The sequence below is a fragment of the Anoplophora glabripennis genome, unplaced genomic scaffold (assembly GCF_000390285.2).
Source record: "Anoplophora glabripennis isolate ALB-LARVAE unplaced genomic scaffold, Agla_2.0 scaffold817, whole genome shotgun sequence".
Classification (NCBI taxonomy): Eukaryota; Metazoa; Arthropoda; class Insecta; order Coleoptera; family Cerambycidae; genus Anoplophora; species Anoplophora glabripennis.
The window spans coordinates 2,057-24,345 of NW_019416898.1; the positions used below are offsets into that span (position 1 = coordinate 2,057).

Here is a 22,289-nt window from a genome sequence, read left to right on the forward strand (position 1 = left end):
TATATTTGTAGTATAACAAATTTATTTTTATACAAAATGATTTTTTCGATCTTTTCAACTTAAATTACGAAATTTACATATAACTATTTAGCTGTGATGTAGAGACAAGACATATTGTACCTTATGTTCATATACTTAAAAAAATAATAGAAAGTTCAGTCATAAATAATTTTGAATTGAAATGTTTTGTTATTAGTATTTATTTATATTCTGTATAAGTATCCGAGTATTAAGTACCTGCATATTAAATTAATTTGTATTACCATAATAATTTTTGATATTCCAATAAACAATTTTTCTTGAGTATTGGGTACCCAAGGATAGATAGTTCTTGGGTAACACTTTTCAACTTTGACGACATGCTTCTGAAGCTAATAATGAGAATGAGAGATTGGGATTGGAGATCATGTCAAGTGATATAAAAAGTGGATAATATGCATTTTAAACATTCTTTATATTAAAGTTGCCTAGCCCCAAATGTTTTTTTCTGCTTATTTTGTTCTCAGGGAAAAAAATAACTATGACTCCCGGGGAATCTACCTTTAAGTAAAAAAAAGTAGATATTAATAACATATGTCACATGTTTTTCCTCTTCCAGTAAGTGTTAGTTAGATTAACTGTAAGCGCAGTCAATTTAGACCAGAACCTTACGAACTTCCGGAAAATGCGTAGGAAAATCAAACGATTGAAATCTTCATTTAAACACGACCCTCCACCCTACATATTGAGAAATAAATGTCCGGGATTCTATCAGATTTCCACAATTTATAGGTTTTACTTTCCTAAATGGGAATATAAAGTGATGAAATTGTTACGAATCTACTGATTTATTCTAAGAATTCTCTTTCCAAAATCATTTTACCATATCCTCTTTATGTTGCTTCCCTATTGTATTTTAAATGTAAAGTTTTTCATTTTCGAATACAGATTTGACTATAAATGATTAAACTGTGTGATAATTTTATATCTACGAAGCCTTCTCGTCTTTATTGTTCCTTTATAATAAAAATCAGCATTGAGTTTAATTCTGAATTTGTTGCAGATTGCTCCAGCAGCAAAAAAATTATGGGGCCTCGAATCAAAAGATGCGTCGAGCAAGTTGGCTTTGAACCACTTAAATCACGAGGGTGTGTGGAGAGATCCCACATGGGCAGCACCAGGTAAGAAATTCATGCTTTCTTTTTACAAAAAAAGCGTTTGAGTTCGTTAAATACTCATACGACTTTACATGGATTTAGTATAACATGAAACTACTGTTCTAATAGACCAGTGCTGTATTATTACAAAATATTTATTTTTTAGTTGTAGACGAGGTTATAGTAGTTAGCTATGTCTTTTGTAGGTCTAGGTAGACTTGGTATTTGACATAAATCAGTGCTACAACAATAATTAAAATTGCGCACATATGTTACTTTAATCTTTTGTATACGTACAGGGGCATCTCACTTAAGACTATAACATCCTTGTATTTTTTTACTTAGATTTTATGAGCTAGTATTCACTCATCTTCTCAAATGCAAGGCTGCGTGATATACCAAAATAGATTTAATAAATCGGAAACTCTTTTTTTATCGGAAAGGTTTTTAACCTGAATTTGTTCAGAATTAACCTAAAAAGCCTATATTTATTCATTACAGTGGTCATTTTCAAGTCTCCCCATTTAGTTGGGTGGGCCCCACCTCTGGATTACGTGCGTGTCCGGTGCTGATAAATTACATTTTTGTTTCATTATCAAAGGCTATAACGTATGTCTTGCACAAAATTGGTAGGTGTACATTTCCAGCGACTGAACTCTATGCCGGAAGAGATTATACGAATTAAACTCTGAAATAAATGCTTATTTTACTGTGGTTAGATTAACTTACTAATTAATGCAGCCTATAAAGGAAAAGTAGGCCATGCTTGTAACTGCTTTTTTTAAAGAGACGAACGTAAAATTTGGCGTGGTGAAACTGCGTTCAATTTGTATGGTCCAATCCTATCCGTCTTACCGCAAATTGATCTAAATATTGTTAGTAAATAAGTTTGTATGGTTTTTTATTTTCGAAATTTATTTCATTCAGGATGTGGACAAGCATTTGATGAAAAATTTTTTTTGTTTTTATAGCGATCCGAGTCGGAAGGTCAATGGTACAATTTTTTTACCAAAACAATTGAAGTAGATTTATGCCGATCAAACAAACGGTTCGACAAACCGGTCGAGGCGTATTCGGACGTAAGATTTTCCAGCTTTTTTCAGAATCCAAGGCCAAAAAATTGTATCATTCGAGTTAATGTGTTTGACCTTCATTTGACCTTGATCTAGACGATTTTAGATACCTGTCTTGGATTATATTGACTATACCTACGTCAAATTTCAAGGAACAATATTTTAGATTCTGATTGTATTGATGAGATGTTAAATTTAAAATAACTACGCATATAAACGTAAAGAATGTTATAGTCTTTCCGAAGTCAGTTGAACATGTATAAAAACGCCTAGCAATAAAATTTAATGAGCCTCATAAGCGTTCCTAAAAAAGTTTTCTGCTAAAGGTAAAAAATAATAATTTGTATATAATGTGTAGAAAATTTCTGTTATATGTTCATTTGATAAACAACACATTTTAATTATTTATGTCCTCAAACAATTTTATTATATGTATTGTTGGTAAATTTTAGTTATGACATATCAAAAACATTTACATTTTCATTCAAATATATTACTGCTTGGCATTGCTGCACTGCACTGATAGGTAATTTGTCAACAACTGAAATTTGTGTCCGATCGCCAAGTGCGGCTGTGGTTGTGCGCCGTTTACCTGCGCGCGTATACTTCAACTGGGCGTATACATTTAGATTAATTACGAACTTGATACAATCGATTTTAGACACCTGTCTTGGATTATAGTAACTGTGCGTCAAATTTCAAGAAATTACAAACGAAATAAACGCTGTTACAAAGAACTATAAACGATTTTAGAGCCAAAGCTTGGACAATAATGACTACGATAGATTTCGAAGAACTACGAAAGAAATAGGCATTGTTATAAATGACTGCAAGTGATTTTGTACCTACAACTGGGAATGTGGAGAATTTTCTTTTCATGCTACTATATTCGTTTATCAACTGCTAACGATTTTCTATTGAAATCAGCCGCCAGATTTGAGTCCTGTCAAATTCGGTGGACTGTTTTAAAACTCGAGTACCAGGTTCACGCAGCCCCGTACAAGCAACCTCTGAAAATGCGTTTTATTCGATGTCTGAGACGTTGGCAATGTGTTTTTCTTTAAATCAGATTTCAGGGTCAAAGATCTTTGTAGATGATAATTTTAAATTACGGAAAGATTTCAATTAAATTCTCGTCTCATTATATCATACCACAGCCGCCGTCATAGGAACTGGTAAGCATGTGTAATGTTTCCTTTGCGCAATTGACTAGAATACAAATGAATTGCTTTACCGAGATCAAGTTATAAAAATAAAACTCGTGTCTTCAATTGTTTAAAATTAAATTTGTTTAAGCAACGACCTTGAACCTAAAATAGATTTCATAAAATATGAATTATTTATGTTTTCGCGTGTCGAAGCTTGTTTTGTTTGAGGTGCCAAATTATCAGCAGTAAACAATAAAGTCATTGTTTAATGGCTTACACCCACTAGCTTGTTAACCTACTAACCAGATGAGCTATATTAATTTGATTTAAATACATATACGAGTACATATGGTATCTTTTCATTGTTCATTAATATTTCGTAATAAAATTTAATCATCAAGAAAGACTATTCTGACGATCATTTGTAAAACTTTTGATTTAAATAGAAGTTGCGTACTTTTGATATTTATCAATTTTCACGTCTGTATTTAAATTTTAGGTGGAGAGAACTGAACACTTTTACGTTGGTGTTAATGTCTACATTGAATTCCATAAATATTTTTTTTTGGTCACTGGTAAAGCAGAGATTTACTAATGACGGGATATTTCCGTGGTTCACAAGTCTCATAAAAATAAACCAGGCTGCTGCTACTGGTTTCGCGTCAGCATAAATTTGGACGGAAATAAATACTTATTGCATGCGGCCACTAAGGTTCTTGACCTTTTCATCTTTAATAATATCGGTAACGATTAATAGTAAAGAAAGTTTTCTTCCTGTTTTTTTTTTCTTATTGATTAAAATTTATACGTACATACAGGATGATTCATTAACAATGGGAAAGTCGAAAGCTGAAGATACTACCCGTGAAATGGTGAACATTGGCGCAAACATGCCTTATCCGAAAGTTGATAGTTTCGGAAATACAGGGTGTTGAAAGTTAAAATTTTAAATCGTTTTTTTGCGATTATTCTGAAAATATGTAGGTTAGGAACTTGAAAATTTGTGAAACTATATTTTTTTAGGCGACGAATAAGATGCGTGTTGTAATTTCAGCATTGCTCATAGAGGGCGCCACTTACGACCAATTTTACCGAAAATTTAGTTAATAACTTTTTACCCTGTATGTCTAACATGAAACTTGATTCAAAACCTGAAAGAGCAATCATTTTTCCATTAATTGTGTATTCTTGTTTCATTTCGGTATCTCGATCCGTTTTCGAGAAAAATCGATTTAACGAACACTATGTTTTGATAATACGAGAAATTAAAAGCGAAACAAACCAAGTGTTTCTTCGTGTTATTACAACAATTAACAATAAAACAAATGAAATTCGTAATAATGATTTAAAGTCAGTGTTCGAAGAATCCACCGTTGACATTTACACACTTTACACAACGTTTTCTGAGAGATCTTCGAGTTTGAAACAACATATTGGGATTGCGTTTGACTTCGTTGGCAGCGATTTGTATTCTTTGCCACAACTCTTCACACGAACCAATAGATTCTTCCAAATAGAAAAATGAAGAGGATTGAAGTCCGGACTTCTGGGTGCCAAGTAAAAATGCTTCCACGGTTTGAAGAAGTTCCACTTTATTTAAGAAGAGACATGTGGTTCATGCACGACGGAGCTGCACCGCATTTTTCTTGGCCAGTGCGTTTTTCCATCGCTGGATTGGCCATATAAGCATTTTTGATTGGCCATCCAGAAGTCCGGACTTCAGTCCTCTTGATTTTTCTATTTGGTCTCGAATGAAAGATCTAGTTTACAAAGAATATATTGGTTCACGTGAAGAGTTATGGCAAACAATACAAATCGCTGCCAACGAAGTCAGACGCAATCCCAATATGTTGTTTCAAAATTGAAGATCTCTCAGAAAACGTGTAAAGTGTATCAGTTTCAACGGTGGATTCTTCGAACAATTACTTTAAATCATAATTACGTATTTTATTTGTTTTATTGTTAATTGTTGTAATAACACGAAGAAACACTTGGTTTGTTTCGCTTTTAATTTCTCATATTATCAAAACATAGTGTTCGTTAAATCGATTTTTCTCGAAAACGGATCGAGATACCGAAATGAAACAAGAGTACATAATTAATGGAAAAATGATAGCTCTTTCAGGTTTTGAATCAAGTTTCATGTTAAATATACAGGGTAAAAAGTTATTAACTAAATTTTCGGTAAAATTGGTCGTAAGTGGCGCCCTCTATGAGCAATGCTGAAATTACAACACGCATCTTATTCGTCGCCTAAAAAAATATAGTTTCACAAATTTTCAAGTTCCTAACCTACATATTTTCAGAATAATCGCAAAAAAACGATTTAAAATTTTAACTTTCAACACCCTGTATTTCCGAAACTATCAACTTTCGGATAAGGCATGTTTGCGCCAATGGCCACCATTTCACGTGTAGTATCTTCAGCTTTCGACTTTCCCATTGTTAATGAATCGCCCTGCATACTTTGCAACGTTCAACACTCTTGCTACTAGCATCATCTTATTGCGTTCTTATTATTTTGAAAAGTTTTGGAAAACAATCAAGTGAATATTAGCAGCTTCAAGTCTTGCTGCTTCTTGAGATTGTGAGATAGAGCTGGAAATATACAGTGATCACTTTCAAGGTTAGACCAAGAGAAACATAGTTGAGTAAATTATAAAAAAAATATGTTTAGAAAAATACCTTATTTCTTCCATATTTTTTTTTATGAATAGCATCTTAATGGAAGTTGGTATGCTCTGTTGAAAGGCGACATTTTCATTTGTTTTTTTTTTCCGTAACTATGATTTAATAACATAAAGTAATGATGTTTTGTTGACCCTTAATAAAGTCATTTGACCCAAATATGATACACCGTTGAACTCGTCCATCCAATCCAATATGGCAATCGTCAGAAAATCAGCTGTGTATGAAAACATGAGGATCTAGTCGGCAAAATTTTGTTTTATTTTTTAAATAGAGTGTATCGACCTAATTCATAACATACAATGCTTTTGGTAATGGCAATGACATGAAAATACACAACTTTTTTGTAATTTAACCAAGTCTATTTTTCCTAGCTTAAGGGATGCTATAGTCACTATAGTCTAATATAGGATCCTTTAAGCTAGTAGAAATAGGATTGATTAGGTTAGGTTTTTATAACCAGGGTATTTAAAAAATAACAGTACCTAAATATGACAGTTTAAAGACATATCTTAGAGATACAAATGCCGTGTCGGCGCCTATTTGAACAATTTTAGCCTTTTAATTGAAATGGGAGTTTTCTAGCAAGTTTGAGGGCAGAGCTTTTCATGAAAAAAAGATTTCTTTAGATAAAAGTTCTCTACATCATCACATTGATTTCAGGGCCATACTTTTGTGTTCTTTTTTGCCTTTTTTTTAAAATGTCTCGATAAGTCTACTTCCCTGTTTATCTACGTTTCGGAAAAGGGTAGGTAAACAAAAATTTTTCAGGTGAAGATTTCTTAAACTTTTGTCGATTGTAGAGTCGTTGATTGTCGCTATTATATAAGGTCAGGAATTTAAGAAAATTCACTTCAGGTGTTTAGATTACTATTGTATTACTATTGTCTTTTTACGGTTTTAGAGAGATAATGTTTTGTTTCAGATGCTTGTGTTCCTTTCATTAATTATTGCTAGTTTACTGGTACCTTGAAATATTGACTATCGCGATATCTGATGTACAGGATGTTCCATTTAAAACCTATTCTTTCATATTCCCGGTAATATCAATAATCTAAACAGTCTTTCAAACAAAACTGCACCAGGCCATTTTCTTTATATTTTAAAATTATTTTCAACGTACAGTTTCGGTATTTATGATATTTAAAAAAATTGGGGAATGCAGCATTCTTGAAAATATTAAATATTTCCGACAGTAAGTATAATGAGATGCTCATTTCACCATTTGTTCTGACAAAAAAACGTGCATTACTTACTGTACATTTCAAACATAAAAATGGTCATTACGGACCTTAGAAGTTCAGAGATTTCAATCACTGGTAAAGTATATTGTAATTTATTTCTTATAGTTTGTGAGATATTCGCGGTTTGTCATAATTATTTGCTATTTTCATGTTAAAAAATGGATGGCGCATAATGGAATTTTCAAAACTAAATTGGATTGTGACCGGGAAGTTATCATATGACCTTAAAAAGTATCTAGATTTCTAGATAATATAATAATAAAATGAAAATTTGCAAAATTATTTAATAAATATCAAAATGATTTACAGTAATAATTATGGAACATACCGACAATTTTCCTGAGTGAATAATCGAATATATTTCTTAATATTCATTAAGCCCTGAAATATTGCAATTTTCGATTTTATATTGTAGTGAGCGGCGATGAATAATTTTTTCTTGTTGCAAATCCTCACAAGAGAAAGTCTGATTTTGTCAAATCTAGCTAGACAATTAAGGATCCCTATCTAATCCATTAATTATATGGAAAATGTCGATTTAAAATGTTAGTATTTTGAATTGGAAAAATGTATGCCATCATTTTTTAATGTTAAAACAGTAACATAAATATGATATAGAATATCTGTAAGTACTAGAAATAAACTGTAAAAAATAGAGCCAAACATACCTTAATTAAATAAAAAGGTAAAACAAATTTTACGTTTGTTTGTGTTAAGAGTTCCATAAAAAAAATCAAATTTACCATGACTCAGAACTTGAATTAACGGCCATAATTACTATTTATCTATAAGATAGGTTTTTTTTCATGCTTCCGCATATTGCCGTCTTGTTTAGTTTTGATATTTGATATAGGAGGCTGCAAACGGTGTTTAAAAAAACATCTAATAGTACCGAAATTGTACGATTTATATCCAATATCGATTTAACAAAGTAGGCCTTAGATAAGAAATTCAAAAATGCAATAAAATATTACTTTTGAGAAAATGAAGAGGGATAACGTCTTGGTTTGCAGGTCCCGTGGTACTTATCAGTTGTTGAAAGTGGCTAGTTGCTCGCAGTTGCAGTAGTTTTTCTGAAGAAAATTCAATTACTTTTTTATTGATGTTTACTGACATCAGAGCATTGAAGAAACCCACCTTAAACGGGGTATCCTTTGTAGAACCTTTTTGTGTTATTTTTGTGTGAGGTGACGATTTGCTTTTCCGTTGCAGTTTCCCATCCCGTTGCTTAGACAATGTTCCTATTTAAGCGTTTATCAATAATTTTTCCTGGAGTTCAACTATAATAAATGGAGTGTAGGTTACATTTCCAAGGTAACGGTAACGATAACGGAAATAGTTTATAAATTGTCCTTTACTATAGCCTTGTTTATAATATAGTTAGATAACCATTCGAACTTAGGTTCTTAAATACTAGATCCCTACTGTTATACAGGGATTTTATGGGAGAGTCGCCATCTAGTACTTTCATTCTTTAGTTTGATTGGCTGTCTAAATATATTATATATAAACAAAGCTATTAAGGAACCTAACTTTTTCGTAATTACGATATATTTATAAACGCCCTCTATTCCTCTTTTCGTAGAATTAGCCTGACCCGCATTAGAGTAATTAAAAAGTTGAAAATTATATTCATAACAAATTCAAAGCGGCTACTTTTGCGGTTCGTGGAACTGGAGTCGAACAGCTTTTACTGATTATGATTAATTAACGAGTGACCCATCTCACTTGACTCGACGCACCAGTGCCGGACGGACGAGGTGTGTATTAGACCGTGATAATGGTGATAAATCTAATGTTCGGTCTTATTCGCGGCGTTATTAAATTAAATGAAGATTGACGCCTCCGTTAAACGAACGAGGCGTGTCACAAAATAGACGGCATCTTCAAGGGAACACGGATTTAGATTTAGGTACCGTTTCACGATTTTTTTGACACTTACGAAGCTGTATCCAGATGCTCGCGCTTGATCCGTGTTTGGTTTCAAATGTTTGCGGATTATTTTTTAAGTATGTACAAATATGTCTAATATAAATCTGTACGGGGTGCTCCACAAACAGTGACCAAAAATGAAACCTCGTATTCTTTGGTGAATTTTAAGGAGAGTCTTTCCTATATATTTTTTTCTATGACGCTTCGTTAAAAACTTAAAAAATAGTTTGAAATTGAGCACATGTATTTTTGTAAACATTGTCCAAAATCTGGGGCCTTTTTCTAAAATTTAGATGCTCCAGTGACGGAGATACAGGCTATCGGTGGCATAATTTTTTAAATAAAACAGTACGCCACTGCTTTACGGTAACAATCATGATTCGTCTTTCAATTTTCTACAAATTACTACTCTCTTGTTTTTCGAAAAAAGACTGATTTTTGAGTAAAACTTAAAAAACGAATTGAAAACACTTTTACTAAAATGACATGACAAACAATAATCATTCGGTTATGTAATCGAATGAAGAAATTAATAACATTAGTCATTTTAATGATTTTATTTGAGTAAATGCTCAAAAATACCTCCATTTCCACGAACACAGGCGCGACATCTTTTTAGTAACGAAAATGTAGTTTGCACCCCACTAAAGGAAATCCAGTGGGTTGAGGTCCGGTGTTTCAATTCGTTTTTTAAGTTTTACTCGACAATGAGGCTTATTTTCGAAAAACATAAGAGAGTACTAATTTATAGAAAATTGAAAGACGAATCCGAAAATATCATGATTGTTACCGTAAAGCAGTGGCGTACTATTTTATTTGCTGCCGATTCCCTGTATCTGAAGCATCTAAATTTAAAAAAATTTAAAATATTTTTTTAAGTTTAACATCCTGTATATTTTTAACGAAGCGTCCTAGATAAAAACTTTATAGAAAAGACCCCTTAAAATTCACCAGAGAAATCGAGGTTTCATTTTGGTCACCATTTGTGAATCATCCTGTATAAATAAATATTAAATGCTGTTCGTTGGTAAACGCATCACTTGAGAACGGCTGGACTGATTTGACTATTTTTTTTTAATGTTCGTAATAGTCCGAATAAGGTGGAGAAAAGTTGGAAAAGTTGCCCGGAAAATTGGAAACTTCGGGAAAAACTGAAAGTGCTTAACACAGACAAATTTATTGAAAATTGGACAGGATAGCGTCTGTCAGGTCAGCTAGTAATAAATAAAAATGCTGTCAAAAATTGAATGTCAATTTGCACGGGTCGAAGTTACAACTTCTTGGACCATTCTTAATTTTGAAATTCTCAGTATTTCGAGTTTTATGTATCGGCATTTCTTACTTTTTTAATGCTTGACCTACTCTTAATCATGGAATATATCTCACAAACTAAAAAATTTGTGCGTAAATGGTTTTTGAGATATGTACAGAATGTTAAATTTTTTGTAAGTTTTTCTTTCAATAATTTTGAAAAAATCCAATCATAAGTGTAGAAGATGTTGTACCAATTGACCGATATATCTCGGGAAATCCACTTTTCTGAATACGGCTCAAGATATTTATATTATGAAAATATAGGATAAAAAAAATTTGTTCACTCTGTAATTTTTTCTCAAAAATATTTCTGTTTTAATGCTGTTGAATATAGGACAGCCACTGAAAAAAAACCGCATATCTTAAGTGTACAACTCTTACCTTGCGTTTCTCTATATGTTTTGCAGCATCTGCGTCTGTTATTTTTGGAAAAAAAATGTATAAATTGAAAGTTGCAAAGTTTTCGCGAAACACCAGAATTTTATATCAGATCAAATAGTCCATTGAAAAGTTACATTTGGGGTTGCAAAAGTCACGCACGCAATTTTATTTTTTGGATGTCAAGAGGGGGTTAGTGTAAAGTTAAATCCATGTTTGTGGGGTCGCAACCCTTGTGTGTCGGCCGCCATCTTGTAAAAAGGGTTGGGAATGGTTTTTATACTACTTCTATATCGGGCAAACTATTCGTCGCACAGAAAATTTGTAAATACATTTTTTGTTGCAAATTAAATTCTCTACAACTTTTAGTCGTAGAACCAAAAATAACAGTTATTAACGAAAATAGATAAAAATTTGGGAACAAATTTTCTTTTGGTCGTTATAACTTTTTTTCTGGTCATTTTGCTTTGTAAGGAAGATAGTGACAAGTAACTGTCATATCGACCTTAAATTACTGTACTTCAGATGTCATTTTTGAAAATAAAAGTTAAAATGTTTTATGAATTTTATTAGATGCCTAAATTTTGTATTGGACTAAACAAATGAATAAAAGTACTTAATTTCACTGAAAACAAAAAAAACTTAGGGGTTGTTTTTCATGTTATTTTGTTTTTAATATTTCAATACATAATACTTATTCTTACTATTGAAATATTTTTTATTACACAGTTAATTTCACTTTACCCTAACCGTATAAAAAAATTAGGTTAGTGTGTAAGTTTTCGAAGACTCGAATTTTGCGCCTCGCTTTAAGGTTGTCGTTTATGTAACGTCTTTCGAAATAATTTTCTCTCTGAATATTTCATTACGCACCAATCGAAAAATTGAATCGAAATGGATTATTGTTACGTGAAAGTTTCGCCAGTATCGATTAAATTTAAGAAGTTATTTAGTCTTAACGGATCGATTTTAATTTGCACAATAGAGTCATGCTCTGTTTCCTGATATACGGGCTTTTCCTTTATAGTTTTCCCAATATTTCACATAGAAATCTAATAAAGTCGAAGAAGTAAAAAGTGATACAGTCATAACAAAATCCGAATCTAATAACTTTCCCGTGATGTAGTTTGTCTATACTTAATACTAGTAATAACAAAAGTACCGTTTATTTAATTTATTGGCAGTAAAAGGGACCGAATAGCGCCATTATGTACCGTTTTCGGTTTGGATTTTTTACTACTTTAGATAATAAATAACCGCAGGCTAATTTAAGTTAACTGATTTAAAATTATAGATGATATACATACTTTAGTAGACTATTTGAAATACTTTTATGGAAATGCTATTAATTCTAAAAGTTTAGTAGACAGGAGTACGAGAAGTACGAATAAAGAACAAAGAAAGAAATTAATCATCGTATATGGCTTTATTTTTTTCAAAATATTCTCCATGAAGATCAGTACACTTTTGCAAGCGCTTGGACCAATTTCCGAAGCACTTTTTCCATTCCCATTGAAGTACTTCCAAAACATTCACTTCGAACGCATCTTCAGGCGTCGAAAAAAGTGACCTCGTAACTTAACTTTTGAGGTGCGGGTATAAAAAAAATATATTGGGTGCCAAGTCAGGGCTGTACGGCGCGGCGGTTGACTCATCATTTTAACTTTTTCAGTTCTCAAAAGTCTTGTTTGAGCCGATGTGTTTGAGTCCGCATTGTCCTGGTGGAGAATGTTGCGTCTTCGGCGGTTGGTTTCCTGTATTTTTCCGAATACTTCTAACAAACAAATGGTTGTGTACAATTCAGAATTGAGCATTTGCAACCATTTGCTTAGAAGAGCGTCGTGCGCGAACCAGTTTTGTTGGATGTGGCTCATCTTGAAAGACCCATACAGTAGACTGCTGTTTATTTTCGGGCTCGTACCATTCATATCCATGATTCGTCACTTGTTACGATATTATAGACTTTTTTTGAAGCACAGCTGTCGTATTTGTTGAGCATTCCTTTCGGCCAGCTTTTTTTCTGTGGAATCCAACGCGAACCATTTTTTTTGGTGGCCAAATGTTCATGCAATATTGAATGTATGCTGGTCCTACTAATGCCCAATTCCATTTTTTGGTCGAGATGAACTTTTCAAGTCACTGTAAACAACATAAATAGCGCCTATACGTCAATACAATCTGAGTAAGTATACGGACAAAAAGTCGAGCTTTACGATGGGGACGTCGGTTTTCAGATTACCAGGATCCTCTATTCCCGAAATATATAAAAAGCAGCACACGTAGCATAGCACCTAATTGAAAGTACCTACTATGTTGTTAATTATGGTCTTTTTGTCTCCTGTGAAAAATCTACTTTTAGAGGAATGGAAGGAAGTAATTCCTATATTGTGTATGCTAGAAGCTACTAAACACGTGCAAAATTGAACCACTATATGAGTACTCCAGAGTGCATCTCCTTGTTTGGATTAAGTTATTGATTGTTTACCCACTTCTCAAAAGGAAATACATTCACGAGGGGAACGTTGACAAATGCATTTAAATGGCTTGTTTATCTGCAACAACCGTTTCTTGTTTTCTTACTTTCAGTAACTTGATCGGCGGTTTAAATCCGATGAAATATTTGCTGAAAACGTGCGTGTCTGTTTTCATTTTTCAGGAAGTCGTATACAGTTCCGCAAGTCTGTGTAACTGGTAAAAGCTGTAGGTACGAGGGTGGTCTGAAAAGTTTCCGACCTAAGAAAGATACAAGACATTTTTTCAGATTTTTTTTTTATTTTTCAACATAGTTTCCTTGTAACTCTGCACACTTCTCCTAGCGATGCTCCCATCTCTGTAACCTGTCCAAATAGTACTCGGCGTTTTTCTCTGCAAAATAATTGTTCACGAAGGTGATTGCCTCTTCATTTGACGAAAATCTCTGTCCTCCGAGCGCAATTTTTAAATGAGGGAACAAAAAGTAGTCGTTTGGGGCTAGATCTGGTGAGTAAGGCTGATGGTCAAGCAATTCAAACCGTAATTCGTGGATTTTCGCCATGGCAACCGCTGAGGTGTGAGACGGTGCGTTGTCTTTGTGAAACAGGATTTTATTTTTCTGCAAATATGGCCGTTCTTCCGCAAGTTCTACCTTCAGCTTGTCAAGTAATGATGCGTAGTATACTCTTGTAATGGTTTTTCCTTTTTGAAGATAGTCGATTAAAATAACTCCATTACTATCCCAAAAAACAACCGCCATCACTTTCCCAGCCGAAAAAACAGTTTTTGCTTTTTTTGGAGCCGGTTCCTCCTTTGCAGTCCACTGTTTGGACTGTATGTTTGTTTCGGGCTTATAATGGTGTATCCAAGTTTCATCTACAGTAATTAATCAGCGCCAAAACTCGGATTTATTGCCCCTAAACTGCGCCAACAGAGCGTTGGAAATGTTCATTCGAACATTCGTATGTTTACGCTTTATATACCAAGTTATTCTCCTTAGATCAGTATTAAGGTGATTGCATTTTGGTTTCATTTTTAGCGTCTGCTGTAATCGAGAATTATTTATTTATATATTTATATACAAATTTATTGTCTTTCAATTTTTTATTTGACAGCCGACGAGAANTGCGTAGGCGTATTGCCTTTCAAAAACAAATATTTAATGACAGCTCGATACTCGATTTTGTCCATTTTCATAAAAACACTCACATCAACGCACTCAAACGTAACATAATAACTGCGCGTCCGAAATGGCTGAAACTTTGGTGAGTAACTGTCAACAGATGAACAACGAAATTCACTAGCTTTTATTTACGAGTGCTGCCATCTTCATGTTGAGGTCGGAAACTTTTCAGACCACCCTCTTATGTTTACGCTTTACATACCAAGTTATTCTCCTTAGATCAGTATTAAGGTGATTGCATTTTGGTTTCATTTTTAGCGTCTGCTGTAATAAAAATCGAGAATTACTTGTTTATATATTTACATACAAATTTATTTGTAGTCTTTCAATTCTTTATTTGACAGCCAACGAGAATTTAATTAGTAAGTTCTTTTGCCTAACAATTGATGAAACAATTTTTATTACTCGGCTTTTCTACCAAGACGTACTACCTGTTTTCGTTGGAAAATTAATGGCCCAAATTTTGCAATAAATACGAAACAAGTTTGATTGTTAGATTTCTCGGTCTAAATACATAGCAAATTGTGAACTGATTCCAATTGTAAACAACTCGATGCAGTTCCACTTTGATGCAAAACAGTGATAGACTTGTTATTCTCCATAAATAAATAAAGCTTATAGGTATTAAACGGTATTATTTTGTAGGATAACTTTCTTTTAAGAAGAGAAAATGTATTTGGGTCACATGTATATTCACTCTTTTATTCTATCTTAGTAAATATGTAATTGAGTTAAGAATTAAAATGTCAAAATGAAATGAAATGAATATGCCTATGCCTATTACAAATTATACAAAGAATTTTTGTTTTATCACTGTATTTCAAAAATTAACCCTATAGCTTTTACTTCATGTTAATTCAAACGGTTTTCATAAATTCTTAACAGGGTCTCTTTTAATTCTACTGAAAAATATTTACAGTATATTTCCAATTACTTTTCCATTAGAGTTTGGTATTTCTCGTATCATTGACTTTTCAATAGATAGCATTACTGTTAGTCTGTCTTTACAATCAATTAAAACTTTTACAATCTTTAAAAAAACACTCCAGAATACGTTACAAAATTTACACCCAGGTCTGAACAAATTATGTTTAATAAGAAGAAATTCCAATTCCAATTTGGTTGCGGTCACACTAGACATAGCCCAAGCTGCATAGTAAATATGCGCTACTCCCACTCTGTCTTTCACTGCTGCGCGACGGTAACCATGACCACCACTGTAAACACTTTACAGATTTAGAGGCGAGCTACGCGGAACCCACGTATTCAGAGTTTTGCAAAAGATTTTTGCAGGTCGAGTTAAATTGTCATGTCCTTTTAATGTGTTTCATAAGTCTATTCATTGTAAACTAAATTTTAAATTAAATTTTTTTAATAGTAAAATTCCTAGGGGGGGGGGGTACCTCTGGATATAGTGCAGGTATGTATCAGAAATGTATCTATTAGATATATTCAGTAAAATAAGGAACATTTTATAACGCAGTTAGATACCATGAATCTTTTTTAGAAGAATCGCATTAAAAATAGGCATATTTTGTTTGCACTAAAAACCGTTGTCAATTTGCAATAGAAACCATTGTCAACAAGTCTTTAAGCTCGTGTATCATTACAAATTGTAGATCATCATTATAGTCTTTCCGATATCAATTGAAGAACCAAGAGGATGACAGTATGTGCAAGGTTCGGCCGCTGACACGGCAACTCGGCATTGCAATGTTTGAAAAACTTGTTCCCATATTTATTTAGCCATACCCATATGCAGCTCTGGTCGAACTAAACGTGGAGGTGGTAGAAATGTATACGCCCAGTTGAAGAATGCGAGCGCGGGCAAACGAAATACAAAAACAGTTGCATTGGACCACTGGGCAATAAATCTCAGCTGCTGACAAGTGGTCGACAAATTGCCCAGCAATGCGGAATTTGGTGTGATTCAGGTAATTTTAATTTATTATAGGCACCTTCTATTAGTCATTGATATAAAAATTGCAAAAGGCAGAAATAATATTATTACAACATGGCATTTTGGAGAACTTTTGAAACGGAACAAAACGAAATCAACTCATTAAATTTTATTGCCATGCGTTTTTTACATGTTCAACTGACTTCGGAAAGACTATACAAGTTGAAATAAACTAGGGGTTGATTCTATTTTATTTTAACGAGAAACATCCTGTAAAAGTTTCGCAGCCTAATCGAGGGGACATTTATTTATACTTTTTGATACCATGCGCCTAGCTCACCAAAGAGATGTCTTTTTCCATTTGCTAGCGAGTTTACAATACCCTTTTATATCGATCACCCACGGACCCACCGCATTTAATTTCAATTACTCTAATGGGGACTAATTACCACGCCTTCCTCAGCGGAACGTTCCGGACTGTGCAACATCGAATCCAACATTTCCTCGACCTCGGGATACGCGCTTCGGGGGGGAAATGTTCCGTGGCGGAGGTTGTCAAAATGCCGGCGAGCGGCCAAAAAGCCCAAAATAGAGCCCGTCGCCGTTGCCGCGAGAGCCGGTTTCTCCGCCGCGAACGGAGACCGGCCGGGGTGGTTGCCCGGGCAACAGACGCCGCCGCCGCCGTAGCCATGGAGACGGTGCCGTCGCCCGGCACGCCCAGCTTTTGCAGGCGCTCCCAGCGGCGTAGCAACCTGTGGGCTAGGGGTGGTAAACTGGGTGTTTTATGAATAGATTAAAACTCGACTGAAACGCAACAGCCTCTTTAAATCGTTTATCCCTTAAAGCCACAACAAGAGTACAAAGAAATATACAACCTGACAAGTGGGTACTTGACCTTGTGGGCCTTGATCATAATTGACATTTTTAAAACAGCTTTTCTCCGCAAGGTGTCTACGAATGTTAACAATGTTAACAGAAGACGCGTCTATTTGCTTGTCCATAACAAAAATTCATGTCATGATATTTTATATTCGAATGATGTGAACTATTTCTTAAAGTAGCTGATCAAACTTCATATTTACACTTGATTTAAACAATTTTTGTAACAGTTACTATTTAAATTTGTTTGTATAAAAAGATATGGCAACTTGAATTGTGAGAAATATTGTTAAAAGTTTTAATAGTTTAAAAGTTGAATATTACGTTTAAAGTCTTGGATAAAGAGTATATGTACGTTTTTCTAATATTAGTCCTCTTTACAAGGATTCTTTAAATTATGCAATATCTGGCAAGAGAAACACGGTATGTGCTAAAGAAATTTAGATTTCCAAGTAAAGCGCCCTCTGGGGCACACCAGTGGACTAATTAAGGATTATTTATTAACTTTGTATGCTTAAAAGCAGTTCCAAATATGATTAAGGTTAAATACCTCCGTTTTCTCACAATACTTATCTATTAAGAAAAAAATACCAAAAATTAGAAGTGTTTAACATAACGCGTTTTCAATTTTTTTAATTCATTTATTTTTATTGTAATCCATATTTATAACTTATATTTTTTTAAATAACATCTTCAAATGATGATTTATAGAGCGTATATGAGAGATATTTTTATATTTAAATTGTTTCATGCTATAATTAAGTGCACATTTTATTTTTATGAGTATTTTAGATGCAAATCTATATAACAACTAAGTGCCGTCACTCTAGTGGTAAAAACTAAAGCAGATGTCTACTTTTTCGTCTAACAACCGTAGGGTTACTATCTTATGTATACTAATCTTTGGATTGTAATATAGAAATGGCAAACACTGATGTATATATTAGGTATGCGTAAAATATAAAGTTAATAAATATCAAAATTACTTATGTGATTTTTTGTTTATTATGTTTCATAGGAATTCCTCAAAATAATATTGGAGGACATTCACGGAAATAATCAAAATCAGAGACGTGTTTCATTTACATGTTTTGTTACGTAGCGAAGTTGGTAGTATCAACAATGACCCATAGTAGCCTCGGGTTCTACAATACACTGGATTCGCAACAAAAAACTAATACAAACATCTGACTCAATTGACGAATCCTAAGCTTGATTTGCTTTGTTAGCATAGTCTTCACAGCTGTTGGAAAAGTCGTTCTAATTATCTAATACTCAAACTGCTTCAAAATAATGTCATTGGATGCGGCAAATTGAAAGAAATACATATTTATTATGCAATATATACCGATTGAAAATGAAAAAATTAATTAAATACGTAATAAAGGCAAATTTTTTGAAACAAATTATTAAGAGTAGGGGGATACGGATTTCATTATACCTAGTTTTGGATGCATTTAGATGCCGAGAATGTTATTTGTATTAGTGTGTGTTATACGTTTGAAGATTTTACACATAGAACGACTGTAAATGTAAATAAATTGTGGCTTTATTACGGTAGAATAGTAAAATTGCCGAAACTCATAATCATAAATAAAAACCGCTTTTGAAACTTCTATGTTTATTTTTCCAGTGAAGATTTTTGCTATTATCCTACAGTAGTGTTAGTTTAAAATTAACAAAATCATATTACATTATTCTATTTATATCCTAGCTTCGCTGAATTTCACCATTCTGTGCAGATGTAAAACATCATGTAACAAATGTGTGTAAAATAGTAAACATGGATATACGTAAAACATGATGAATAACAGTTTGTAGTATTACCTTAACAACAGCTGCAAGTTCGTGATTTGTTGTATTTATTCATACTTCAATTATTTTTCTTTGGATATAGAGGAATATTATTTATATTTAAGAAATATCTATGATTAAATTTTAGATCTTTTAGAAGAAAAGTACATTTTTTGTTTTAGCTAATTATAATTAAATTACACTCATAGATTTGGTTATATTTGTACTTGGTGGATTCAAGGTCCTCCACAATATTTTTCAGGTTGCATTGTCTGTTTGAATTGTATTGATGTTGACCAAATAAAATAATTAGCAACTGTTTTGAATTATTCTTTCCAAACATTAATATAATATACAAGGTATCTCAGAAATAAAAAGCAACAGCTACCACTGAGTTTGGTAACCAAATGCAATATTTTCCAGTTTGGTAAGACAAAATCTGTTATAAAAGAGCAGTCCACACAATGCGCTGGCTTGCTCTTGGCGAAAAGAACATTGTTGTCTTCCGCTGAATAACAAATCGAGTTTCTTTGCATTGTATTATCTGGGTCCACCATTCTACACTTGTACAGTTTCTTTTTATACATATAACCATAATGAACTTGGTATCTTTTGAATGTTGTAATTAATTTTCTGGGACGTATTGTTGCGATCAATATCCGTGCGTGTCTTAGCGCTTGTTATTTGTCTTTGGTTGCAGGCGTAGCTATATATTTCATCATTTTAATGAATATTAATAACGGCTCATTAAGAACTGTGTCGAGTTAACAAATCTAGGTCCGAGTCTAGGTCTTTATAACTTATTTTGTGGTCTTGAAATTAGTCTGCAATATTTTACCACCGCATTGGTAACTACTAAAAATAAAACAAAGTTTGTATTTGATTTCTAATCGTATTTGAAAGAAAAATTGTTATCATTTTATTTTACAAACGAATAATTTTCGAGTTATTTTTTTTTAGTTCTACAGTACACTTATTGTTAATTAATATTCAATTTAAATTTATTAACATAAAACAAGTATAATTTATTTGTATAAAATAGATAATAGAATAATATATTTCTATTAAAACTTTTGTACACACACAGAAAAAAGTTACGACCAATTTTTATCAACCAAGAGTACATTTTGTAGCGAGCTTTAGCGTCTACAGCACAGTTAAGTTTGGATTGCTTTTCCTGGACTCAGAAAATCCTCGAATCCAAATTTTCAAAGTAATTCTTTGAAAACTTTTTAAAAATTTTAAGAATTTTGAATTTAAAATTTCAACTTTAACAACCTGTAACTTTTTTATTATCCACAAATGGACTAACGTAAGTTTATCTATATCACATTATTTTGCTCTATGTCACATTAATTTCTGAACACCCTGTATATTATGTATAACGACTTAACAGGTTTATGACAATATATGTACTTTTGACGTTTCCAGCTTATCAGTGTATGAAAATTTGTTTGAAAGATTAATTTTATCTGGCCTTGGTGAATTTTCAAGGTTTTTTTTTAAACATTGTGTGTTCTGTTTTGTATATTTCTTCGCAGAAAGCGAAATTTTAATTTATAACACCCCGAATAGCACAATTTTAAGATAACGCCGCTCCAGAATTTTGATTTTCCTCTCACCTAGATTTCACCGGGATGATAAATCGGGATCGATTGTGTATTCGACAGCGAGTCCTTGGTAGAAAATTATGTCATTTGCGACGTGCTGAATCACGGATTCCCCTTCGAACGCGTAGGGGCAGCCCGCAAGCTGAGAGATTTTAATCGGGTTTATCAATCTTCCTCAAGTCGCGGTGCAACGTCTGGCGTTCCCCCTGCGCCGCGACGCGCGACTCTCGTTTCTTCTCGGAGATGTTGTAAATTGCCGGGCGATTAATATGTTCCCGTCAGGTCGTTTGCATTCAGTAAGGGTATGGGGAGGAGGGTAAAACTGTACGGCTGCTTTTGTTGATAATATTAAACTCAGTTTGCGCTATAGATTGTCTCTTGTGAAAAATTTTTCGTTATAAGAAAAATGATAGCAAAATTGTAGTAAAAATTTACATAATAATTGATATAGAAATTACGACAAATCACTATTGGTTTTACATATTACCAGCAGATTCTATTGAAATTTTTACAATTTTATTAGATATATTTTTATTTTGCTATAGGATACACATGATTATGTAAAATAAATACGAATAGAATCTCAGAATTTCATAGATTCTCTATGAAAATTTCTATATGTATATTGCAGCTTTTGCTACTGCATTACTGTTGAAAATTATTAAAATAATTTTGTAAATGTTTACAATTTGTTAGAAACTATTTTGGGATACTGAATGAAGCGTAACCACAAATTATTAGGTACGTATATAAAATGTATTTCACAATGATTATACCTACAGTTGTAAGTTGTAAACGCAACAAGCATAGGAAGAAAATGCTACAATCTCGAAATAAAACACAAATAGTAATCAAATATAACCAACAAACTAATTTGAAAAGCGCTTTGAAGATGATTACAACTTCACTAATATTTTGCAGCTCTGCCAATACATTGTAACAAGAGCCAATGAACAAAAACTAAAACAAATCGGATATATTTTTTAAATTTCTATAAAATTTTTTAAATAGAAACAATATTGTGGTAAAATATGTTCTAGTAAATATATACTACATTGTTATGCATACAAAGAGGTAGGATATAAATTGAAAATACAATAGAATATTATTAAATTTGTTAGCAATGTATGTAATACAAATTTAAAATTCTGTATGAAAAAGTATTTTGTTCAAATTCAAGATACTATCATAAGTAGCCGACAATTACAACTAAAATAAAATAAATCATTCGAATCTTGCGCTCCCCAAAAAAATTAGAGAAGGGTGCTGATTCTTAAGGAGGTTTATCTGATTTGGAATTGAACAAATATTCATAAAAAAGTAATATAAGCTTATTAATATGAAGAAAATCCTCAAACAAAATTATGACTAGTTTGGATACCTAAGAGACGAGATATTAATAAAATAATTTTTCACGATTTAGTACAGTCTTATGAGAATGCAGATTTTTTTGGTCTTTCCGCTTAGAATGCGCAACAATTGACGAACAGTTTCCATAGCAACTTGTATAAATAGGAAACCGATATCTAAGGAACCGT

General features: G+C 32.8%; 1 protein-coding gene across 1 annotated transcript in view; it reads left to right on the forward strand.

Annotated features, from left to right (window-relative positions):
- Positions 1 to 1,042: 1,042 nt before the first annotated feature.
- Positions 1,043 to 22,289, forward strand: part of LOC108913589 (pumilio homolog 2-like) — a gene marked incomplete at its 5' end in the record, with an annotated part of 82,110 nt that continues 60,863 nt past the window's right edge. The window contains one exon of the mRNA XM_023455646.1: positions 1,043 to 1,160. Coding sequence (XP_023311414.1) covers positions 1,043 to 1,160 — 118 coding nt within the window. The remainder of the gene's footprint in view (positions 1,161 to 22,289) is intronic.